This window comes from Gambusia affinis, linkage group LG11 (genome assembly GCF_019740435.1).
Source record: "Gambusia affinis linkage group LG11, SWU_Gaff_1.0, whole genome shotgun sequence".
NCBI classification, from domain to species: Eukaryota; Metazoa; Chordata; class Actinopteri; order Cyprinodontiformes; family Poeciliidae; genus Gambusia; species Gambusia affinis.
The window spans coordinates 24,373,226-24,384,492 of NC_057878.1; the positions used below are offsets into that span (position 1 = coordinate 24,373,226).

Genomic DNA, 11,267 nt, shown 5'->3' on the forward strand with positions numbered 1-11,267 from the left:
CTGGGACGGCTGCGCCAGGGGAGGCAGTCTTTTTAAATAATTGAGCGAGTCTTTCTCTGAGAACTCAATCTCCATATCAATTCTTTTTAAAAGAACAAGACACCAACCCTTTTCACTAATCGCTGATCTTTGTGTTTTCTCCACAGGTATTGCTTACAAAGTTCTTTCTGACAGCTAATCTGAAATCATGGTGCCAGTAATGAGTGACACAGAGGAGACAGAATTGCAAATATGCAAGCATAATCGAACAGAGAGGAGAGAAAGACTGATTTAGTTCTACAAAGGTTTTGCTGTGGAACCACCTAATTTCAGATCCTTAACAAGCTCTTTTGCATAGATGTGAGTTGATGATACCGCCAAACCTTCTCTTGATCATTCTTACCTCAAGAGACCCAACATGAGGTCTCATAGTGGAAATATTTCCACTATTTCCCAGTAGTCACACCACCAGCTGTCAACCGTCTATCTGATTTTCTTGGATCTCCTTCCAGCCATGTAAAGATCTACCATCGTGTCCCTAATGTCCTTTGACAGCTCTTATGGTCTGTCTGTGGTGGCCGAGAGGTTAAAACGGAATAAAATTATCCTCTGGACTAGTGGATTTTATACACATAAATTAGGGTGAGGACAAGCATCTACATATTGCTATGTTTCCCTAACAAATGGGAGCGAATAATTGTTGTTCTGCTATTGAAAAAACACAATTTTGCAATTGCAGTGTTCCCATTAAATAGGATCCATAATTAAAATCACACATGAATAAGTAGCCAAAAAAAACTAGTTCAAAAACATTTCGAGAAAAATTTGCTTTTTCGAATTTGGCATGTTTTCATTAAGCAAACTTATTCCATTTTGCAATAATATGATCAGTGGAAACGCAGCTAAAGATAAATTGATTTATGTGCAACATGAATTCAGAGCTAATCTGCAGGAGTTGGAATTCTGGTTCTTGCAAAACAAACACAAATAAATAAATCCCATCAATTATTTTCACCTCTTTTAATAACAAAATAATTCAGTCATACTTAAAAGATTGTGAACAATATGTTGTCTTTAGTAATAGTAAAACTATTTTTCTCAAAACTGAAACAGGAATCTCTTAAGGAACTATTTTACATTTCATCCTCTTCAGCCCATATATAAATAGTTACCCAGAAATCTGTCCTTAAGTAAATTTGAAAATTTACGCCGACTACAGTGTCATTTACATATTTGGTAAAAGTTGTGAAGCAGCCAATGAAAAATTTAATAACACTTTACATAAAATACCAAGAGTTATTGACTCCTCCTTAACTTTTCCATGTTCAGACCAACAGGAATGCCATCACAGAAAAAATATTAAGGAATAATTTTGAAACCTCAGCTAAATTCTAAAACCCATGTTACAAAAATTGGCAAAACTATAAGATTTAACATAAATTGTTTAAAAATGTTTATATTCAAAATGTTTCACTCTTACGTTTTATTCCCTTTGCTGTCTGTGTTTTTAACTGTGCATGTTGTTAATATCTCTGCGTAATTAATTAATGACAGACAGACAGACAGATATTTGTTCCCAGTTTCCAGTTTCTGCATAATACATTAACTGTTGGGCAGCTTTTTAAATGCAGGTAATGGAGAAGGTAACACTGGGCTTAGGCCGTGTTACAGTTTCCCTGTGACAGGCAGGGAAGTGACAGGTAAGACAACCTCCAGAGACTTGTGTAATTCCACACTAGTGTGTTTTGGTTTGTTCAACACTTGATAGGTAGCCCATTTAGCCTGGAAGGCTGCTGAGCATGCACAGCGGACTTCACTATGTGCTTATCAAAGTGTAACCATAATGTGGAAATACAGAGCAGGGCTCGAAGTGCCATTCAGTGAAAATGCGCACACAAAATTAAAAACAAAACAGCAAACGGATGCACTTTCACTCTCTGCAACATACCAAGAGTCCTAACTTGAAGAAAAATCTTTATTCTCTTTATATTAAAATTCCTTGTGTACAACATGAGTGTATGTGGAAGTTTACTGCAATTTATCAGTTCAAACTTTCAGTTATGCAGATTAAATTTAAATATAAGATATCTGCATTTCTGATCCTATTTGATAAGTTGCAAATTCAGGTTTCTCTTACCAGGAGACACTGCCAGCTGAAAGTGATGCAGCTTATTCTCATCTGGGAAACTGGCTTTGCATGTACCTGCACACAGTAAAAACAACGGCGAGACAGAGAAGGACAGCTGTCAGCATTTAGACTGAAAAGTTTTAATAATAACAGTAATATGTCTTTGTGGTGTAAAAATCTACACATATTTAAAAGTTTTATCTTTATTAAAGCGAATTTAACCCCCAGTTTATTCTTATTGTCAGCAATAAAAACAAGATTTATAGATTGCCTATAGGTATCCCCGTGGCACCATATTCCCCCCTGGTGTTCAAAGATCAGTACTGCAAACTGAATCAATAAGAGCAACTATGTTGATGTATTTGACCATTTAAAGACAAACAATATTTACTTAAGCTGAACTGTTATGGGCACCATCATGAAAATGGATAAACACAAAGCTGAACCTCTACTTTATTCCAAAAAAGATTGAAGAAAAAGAGTGTTGCCATTAATAACCCCTCATAACTCAAAAAGGCTAAATGTTTTTACTGGGGCACAGTTTTAAGATGGAGTCAAAGTGGGGTCATGAAACCTTGAATGTCAAAGAGACTGTCAGCTTGTTTTACCACCTTAGTGTCACTTCAACCCCAATTCAAACTAAAACTGCCATTTTCCTCTCTTGCTACTTACATTTTGTACCTCTAAATAAACCAGTTAGTACCAAACTATTTAACTCCAACTAATTACTCTCAGTAATTCTAACTGACCTAAACAAGAGAAGTTTGGCTTGATTTACAAAACATTCCAATGTTAAGATGAAAAAAAAAATAAAATAACAAATCATAAGAAAAAAATATTAATCAGTAATAAATAAATAAAATATAATAATAACACAGCAGCTATAGAAGACTAGATAAATGTAATTATTATAATTCAGATTCAAATGGCTGTATTAACAGTTCTTTAACCTTTAACTTTCTGAACATGAATGGAACATTGAACATAAACTGTTATGATTATAACAGTTTATAAACTGTTTCTTATTATGGTATTTTTACAATAGAAAGGTCTGGCAGTCCCTACAGATTTAGTGTCCACATTTGATGCTATTAAAGGGAGGAGGCAGATGAGACCCTAAGTAGAGCTTGAAGATGCTCGTCAGTAAGTCTGGACCTGTACTTGGACTTATTGAAGTTCAAGGTAGAGAAGAGCTCCAAAATCAAGTATGTGACTCCATCTCAAAGTATTGAAAGCTCAGGGAAGCTGGGTGGCAATGTCCCTCTCAGAAATTGAATTGATGATGTTTTATTCTGCTCTCAGTTTCCCTGAACTTGGCTTTGAGGCAGAATGTGGCAGCGGTCAATGAGCTCCATTTGAAGCACTGTGATTGGTAAGTTAGTTCAGCTCCGCACACAACACTGAAAAGTGCCAATCATATCAAACTCAGTGTTGGTATAGTTACTTTGAAAAAGTAACTTTAATCGGACTACTGATTACTCCTGTAAAAAGTAACTTAGTTATACTTGATTTGGAAAGTAACTAAGTTACACTAAAAGTTACACTTTTTAGTTACTTTCAGCAGGTGCTAACAACACTCCACCTCCTGTGAAAATCACATTGAGCTTTGCCAATACTTTTTTGTAAGCTATTTTATAATGGTAACATCAACAATGTGTCTCCACTGATAAGGTTGAACTGAAGAGGAGATTGTAGAAAAAGCAGGAAAACAGCAGTGAGTTGATTTGTCACTGTTGTCTGGAAAACTCTAAGAAGGATTTTAAAGTTCTGTTTTGTTCATATTTTTAGTCACTGCAGCTCACAGCTCAGATGGCATTTGATAATGTATTAATAATTAGAATTAAGTTGCCATTATAATTATTGGCAGTGGAAAATATTTTTTAGTTTGCTCTTTTTTTTTTTTTATTTCTCTTCCTCCCACCTACAGGAGGCTAATTAACAGCTCACCAGCAGATGAAGTTTCACCTGAGAAATGATGAACAAGAGAGACTGAGTAAAACTACCTTAATGTGGGATTTATTATGAGTCTCTGCTTATTTCCAAGCCCAAATGAGCAACTTCACGTTCAAAAAGAGCCCATAAAAGCGCCCTCACTCATTAAATCATCAGCGACTTTAAAAATGAAGCCCAAAAAAAATAGTTATTTTTTACAACAAAATGGACATTTTAACCTCCATTGTTTAGATTTCTGTCGATAGATTTGTTTGATTATTATTTATATATAGTATAGAAATAAGTTTAAATAACAAAAGTGATAAGTAACTGTAGTCTGACTACTGGATTTGAAATAGCATATTATTCACTGAAAAAACGTGGTCCGGACGTCAGTAACGCATTACAAATTACATTGACATCACTGCTCGCGGGCCACACTAACATTAAACTTTCATATTAAGGTGGGGGCCACAAACTATCGTCCCGAGGGCCGCAGTTGGCCCGCGGGCCGCGAGTCTGAGACCCCTGCTCTAAATAAACCAGTTAGTACCAAACTATTTAACTCCAACTAATTACTCTCAGTAATTCTAACTGACCTAAACAAGAGAAGTTTGGCTTGATTTAACTTCAGACAGTGAAAAAGGGTGTAAGTGTCTTTTTATTTGGTGTAGGTAAAATTCTGGTTTCAGCTGTAAGTATTTTCCTGTATCACAGAGATAAATATTCCAGAAAAACCACACAAATATTCAGTATAATTCAATCTAATTGTATACAATATACTGAAATTGTGCTTTATACCCCATTATCATTTAGTTTGAGCCAGTTGAACTCATGTAACATGTCAGATAATAAATTATTCTTTTATTATGGTATTTTAGGATACAATAGAAAGTAATAAGTCCCTACAGATTTAGTGTCCACATTTTGATGCTATTAATTTAGTTGTGTCTTCATTAAGGAATAAAGTGAAGAGGGCAGTTGCTGTGCAGAATTGAAGTACATCAGTCTTTTGAAAGAAATCATGTTGAATGCAATACGTTTACAGTAGATTTCCCAACATTCCAAAATGTATCAGTTCAAGTAAAAGGTGACACCCATCTCAAAGTATTAAAGTAAAGATGAAGAGCATATGTGAGCTCTGACAGCCATGTCCCTTAACTCAGAAAGAATTGATGATGTTTTTATTCTGCTCTCAGTTTCAGTGACTCTGCCTCAGGCAGAATGTGGAGCGGTAAAATATGCGGCATACTTACTAGGGAGATTGGCTTCAAGTTCTGCAACTTCTGTTGGAACAAAGTAAGAACAATGAGTTAGAACTAAACAAGTTAAACATTCTGGATCTGTGAGTGGATCCTCAGTGGGTACATTTAATTTAAAATAAACAGATGTGGAGTGTCTCTTTCTGTAACCATCACTATGTTGAGCTTGATGGGGATTATTCCTTTGTGTTTGGAACGGTGTGTAATTAGGCCAACAGCACAGAGAACTAACACTCCCACTCTTCTGGTTCATAAGCAAAGTTTTTCCACATAATATCAAATGTGGGAACTGAATAAGAACGGAAAAGAATGTCTTGCATGCAGCATAATGTTTTAGTGGAAAAAAACCTGACTGGTGCAGTGGGACAGAAGATGAAAGTAAGAGCAGAAAAAAAGAATAAAAAGCAGGAAAACAGCAGTGAGTTGATTTGCTGGTGCTGGCTCTGGTTATTAGGTTCTGTTTTGTTAAACATATTTTTAGTCACTAAAGGAAAAAAAATCTTTCCTTCTCTGGGCCCTATATGCTGTTGTTGTCATTTGATAAGATGTTTCTATTTTTATTCATAAAAGCACAGGTATTATGAATAAATCTAATTAAATTGATCCTCAGTGGAAAATATTTTTTAGTTTGCTCTTTTTTTTTTTATTTATTTCTCTTCCTCCCACCTACAGGAGAAAGCTAATTAACAGCTCCCCAGCAGAGAGCTATTGTTTCACCTAATGAAGCCAGCAATATGCAGCAGACATTGAAATTATACATTTGTTTATAAACTACAGTCATCGGTGATAAACTTTCTAATAACAAAAACGTCATACACTTTCCAAAAAGACATAAACATATTTCCTCAAACTAAAATATTAAGTCATTTACTTTAAAAATTGTATTATTTACTCACTTATTTAGTAAAATGTTTATTTATTTACATATTAATTTGGACATTTTAACCTGTTTTTTTTTTATTATTTTATATCAGTATTTGTTTGTTTTTTTATTATTATTTATATACAGTACAGACCAAAAGTTTGGACACAGCTGTGTGTCCAAACTTTTAAATTTTGAACGACCAATATCTCTGTTGTGACTTCAGGATAGGTTTGTCTAAAATATACCTGTTTATTTTTAAGTATATTTGGAAACTCGGAAGCTCCTTAGCACAAGCAGGTAGTTTCTGCTAAGGAGTTAAAAAAAACAGTCTTTCTTTGCTGTCAAAGTGAGAGCCGCTCCTCTAATATAGACAGACTGTAGGTTAAGCAACAAGAAACAGAAGAGTTGTGGGCACCTTTGGTGAGGAGGCGGTCTCTGATGGAGACCCTGTGGGCAGAGTCAGAGGCTCCAGAGGCACGGCCTGTCTTTCCTCCATCGTCCTTCTTCAACTTGCTGGCCAGTGTAAGCATGGCTAAGCTGCTCCGTCTGCTGTACACCACTCTGCGTCCGCTGCTTAGATGTCTACAGGTAGAACAAATCAAAACACACAATGGTTCATTTTATTATAGTCCACATACATATAATTAAAGGTAAAGACAAATTGTAATCTAATAGATGATTAATAAGTTCAACAAAAACTGACTTGATGTTGAAAATAGGCCTGTCGCAATACACGATAAATTAATTATTCACATTATAAATTAAAATGGGCTCATTAATCACAAAAAGGCAGTTTTGCCTGTTTTTTGTTTCTAGTTGGAAATTACACGTATAGAGTAGAGTTGTAGAAAAGTATCTGTCCTCTTACAGATTTCTTTTATGCTGTTTTTGTCACACTTGAAAAAATAAGAAAATGTATTTTCTGAATGAGAATGCAAGCCATTTCTGTTCAATGTGACAAAAATAATTGCCCTTAAATGTAATAACTGGTGAGTTAGAACAACCAGTTCTAACTGTTTCTCGCACTGAAGAAGTTTAACCAAATTAAAGGTTAGATTTTTCTACATTTTTTCAGTGTGAGAGAGGTTGCAAGTACAAGGGAACAAGAATCTCCTGTGAATTGTTCTGTTCCTTCTGCAGCACTCACTCTCTGAGGCGTAACGTCACGCTCTGAAGGGAAAAGACTTCTTTCCGTTTTACTTGACGCATGATAAGTTTTAACAACTTCTTCCTCAAATGCATCATGAATTTTCCGATCTGCCATTACAATCCCTTTTTGGAAGTAACAGATTCAAAACTAGTTGTTAAGAATCTTCATTTTCTTACATCTGGTTGTTAATGCTTTCAGTTTCTCTGCCTCCAGGGGTCCTGCAGGGTATGCACAAAGATGTGAACACAGGCTGCTTTTTAGAAGATATGCTGACAAAGCTGCTAATTTGCCAACAAAGAAGAGAAACTGTAACAAAGTCTGCAGCTCAATGTGCCGCTGATAAGAATAGCAGGGAAAAGTGTGGGTTCGGCTTCTGTTTAAGTCAGAAGAAAATACAAACTCAGTATGCATGCGGACACCTGATGCAATAGGAGCAGAATTTCTAATTGAAGAGGTAGCTTAAGATGAATAAAACCCAGTTTTGCAGTTTTAAACAACATAAAAGTCACACTTCTTGTTAGTAGTTGTAGTTGTTGTTAGTAGTTCATAGAATAAAAGAACAATGTTCATTTTACTCAAACATATACCTATAAAACGTAAAATCAGATAAACTAATATTTTAAGTGGTTCCTTAATTTTTTCCAGAGCTGTGTATGTTACAATGGCCCAGTCCAAATACAGACATGAACCCATTTGAGAATCTATGGCAAGACTTGAAAAATCAACGTTCACAGACACTCCTTCCAACCCGGCTGAGTTTGATGTCCAATGAGGAAACATTTCAGTCTCTACATCAGCAAAACGGGTAGAAATCAAACCCAGAAGCCTTGCAACCTTAACTGCAGCAAGAAGTTGTCCCACAAAGTCAAAAAGTCAGATTTTTATTTGTAAAAAGGTAGGAAAAGTGCTTCTTATCCCATTTACCCATTAGCGATACTTAAGTGGCGTACTGTGCTTTGCTTATACAAAGCACTATATGTTCTTCCCAGAATATTAAATGTCATGCAGCTACTTGGTGTGTGAAGCTCTAATTAATGGGCGGGGCTATTTAGAGTAATCTGTGCAGGGAGTAGCAAAGTGAAGCTATCAGTTGTCAGTGAGGCCATGAAATGTGTGTCACTGAGACCAAGTCAAAGCCCACCTGCCTCGGCTGCCACTCACTGCTCTGACATGTTTCCCTAACACACATTACCATGGCTCTTAGTCAAACTGCTGCAGGGGGTGACAACAGGTTTGGGAAACAATGCTTCCAAGCAGCTAAAAACTGAAACAAGCTAACATATTTCTTTGTTTAGCCTCCAATTCCTGTGATATTTAAAATATTTGGTCAAGCTCCAAGTTTCTAAATGGCTGTCTAAGTTTGGGATGATTCTTCTTCAGTCCAGACCACATCATTAACTTTCTTCATATTTACAGATATGGATATAGTAATAATGGTAATGACTGCAGCTTGACTGGCATAAAAAACAGTAAATCGAATCCAGAAGAGATACAGATGCCATCTTTGAGGGAACTAAAAGTCTGTACCAACAAATCTTACAAATAGAAATTTTTATCTTGATCAAAATGCAATTAATTTTTATGAAGGTCAAGTGAAAAGCTTTAAACTCAGCAAAGACTGTCATGGCTTGAAGCTGTGCTTTCACCTTGTAGTATTGCAAAGTTTATTTATTCTAAATGTACTATTATCAGGATAGATGAATGCAAAAAACGCTTGTTATTAAATATATGGAAATGTTCTTACAATACTAGGCTAGTGTCATAAAACTATACCTTAAATGGATTTTACAGTATGGCTGCAGTTAATATTTATATCTATAACTCTAAAAGGTTCTTGAATTAGGATGAATCCAGGTCAGTTGGTCTCAGGTCCAGGGTCCAAGATCAAAGCCAAGCAGAATATTTACTCATTGAAACTCTTCTTTACACTCAATAGTTATTTAAGAACCTGATGATTATTCACACAGGAAATCTGAGTAGAAGGAGGTGTGCTGCCAGTGATCTTCCTGTGTGAAACAGGAAATGAAACGAATAAAAACAGAGCTCCCAACCAAGGCAGTAAATGAACACAAGAGCAAGACAGTGTGACAACTGATGAATAAAATAAGTTTTTAAAGCTTTTGAAATTGTAGTTGCTTTAAGACAGTAGAGGTCTGCCTTGGTTTTAGGTCCTCTTAATCCTTTACTTTCTCCCACCAGGACAAGCTAATCTGGCTTACCGAGATGCCGAGAAAGCTATACACAACAGCAAATAATATATGAACTACTTATAACCTCCTAACAAAACCTCACTTCGACACTTCTGAGCCATTCATTTACCACTTAAAATAATTTTAAAAAACGACATTTCTCTGGATTCCAATACTACATTCGGCCAGTTGGATGAACTACCATTATACTTAAAGCGCAAAAAAGATGCTAAGGATCAAGTAGAGCGGCGGAGTTAGTGATTACAAATAATAAGGAAGAAAACAGTGAGGAAATGTTGGTAGTACACACATCACAAGTCTGGACAGTAAAGCTATCCTATAATGTTGCAATACTTCTAGGCCTTTCACAATAACAAATTTTGCTGGATGATAAATTGTCAAAAAAATATTGTGATAAATGATAATCTTGTCATTGTGTGACCATTTTCAACAAACATAATAATAATGGCATGTTAATGAAAGTACACCCTCTCAAAGATCTAAAAATTATGTTATTTTCTATAAAATATTTAACATAAGGGGCTGCACAGTAGTACAGATGGTAGCACTGTTGCCTTGCCGTAACAAGGTCCTGAGTTCGATTCCTGGCCCAGGGTCTTTCTGCACGGAGTTTGCATGTTCTGGGTTCTCTCCAGGTATTCCGGCTTCCTCCCGCAGTCCAAAACCATGACTGTCAGTTTAATTGGTCTCTCTAAATTCTCCCTAGGTGTGAGTGGGTGTGCATGGTTGTTTGTGTTGCCCTGCGATAGACTGGCAATCTGTCCAGGGTCCAGGTTGTACCCCGCCCCTCGCCTGGAACGTTCGCTGGAGACAAGACACCAGCGCCCCTCCCAACCCCATTGGGGATAAGGGTGAGCAGTAGATAAAATTTACAAATGATATTGTTCTGTGCTTCTGCAGAACCTGTTGTTCATCACTAATGTTTACTTAAGGTATTTTAAAGAAGTAAGAATCAAGTTTTCTTGTTGTTGCTGCTGTTGTTTTTTTTTCACCAGGACTGTTTATTTCTACTGCATGCTACATTTTCTAGTAGGTCAAATTTTATGATATGGTCCTATAATTTTAAATTGGTTTATCTTAGGTAGTATTAAGTAGTTTAATGAAAGCTGCGTATGTCCAATATTCTCGAAACAAAGAGAGGAGCCCAGAGAAACACCTATTGTTTTGCTGAAAGGATCTCGGAAGCAAGACAATAATATAACTTAAAATCCCTCATCTAATTTCAGAACACTTCCTTTAAATTAGCGTAATAACACTTCGCTAACACTGTAATAATCTCTCATACACAGACACGGCGGATTACACAGATTGTAGAAAATCCGTCACACTCACACAGACAAAAATATGTCCTATTTTAAAGAAAAACTTTGCCTGTATCTGAAGCCTGAGAGGGTTTTGTCTAAGCTTTGTGTTGGTACCTTCCGTCTCTCCGAGCTAACGTTCCGTGCTACACCATAATCAGCCGCTGTATCCCGGTAAACCCGCCGCCAGGAACACCGCAGCTGGGAAGCAGCAAACACCTCCAAACGGGAAACGAGCCAAAAACCGGGATCTGGGGTTCTGAAAGTGTCGGAAACCGGTTTGGAAATCAGCTGTCAGAACTTCGCTCCGGTGTCATGGGCAACGGAAGAGCAGCGAATGTCTGCTCTTGTTGTTTTTGTCCGTGTGGACACAGAGAGAAGGATAAATAGTTCCGCTTCTCTCGAACTTCCAAATTGTCTGTAATCAAATTATATACTGT

The 11,267-nt window shown here is 36.5% G+C and overlaps 1 protein-coding gene across 2 annotated transcripts in view; it reads right to left on the reverse strand.

Annotated features, from left to right (window-relative positions):
* The window catches only part of ube2f (ubiquitin-conjugating enzyme E2F (putative)), a 40,177-nt gene extending 28,992 nt beyond the window's left edge, over positions 1–11,185 (reverse strand). The window contains exons 1-4 of one of the 2 annotated variants that reach the window (XR_006372144.1): positions 10,945–11,185; positions 6,582–6,748; positions 5,296–5,325; positions 2,117–2,182 (exon numbers count right to left, since the gene is read on the reverse strand). Coding sequence is in view for 1 of the 2 variants with exons in the window: in XM_044131953.1 (XP_043987888.1) it covers positions 2,117–2,182; positions 5,296–5,325; positions 6,582–6,696 (211 nt within the window). In the remaining variant the exon portion in view is untranslated. The remainder of the gene's footprint in view (positions 1–2,116; positions 2,183–5,295; positions 5,326–6,581; positions 6,749–10,944) is intronic. The other variant, XM_044131953.1, reaches the window with a different exon arrangement.
* Between the last annotated feature and the right edge of the window lie 82 nt (positions 11,186–11,267).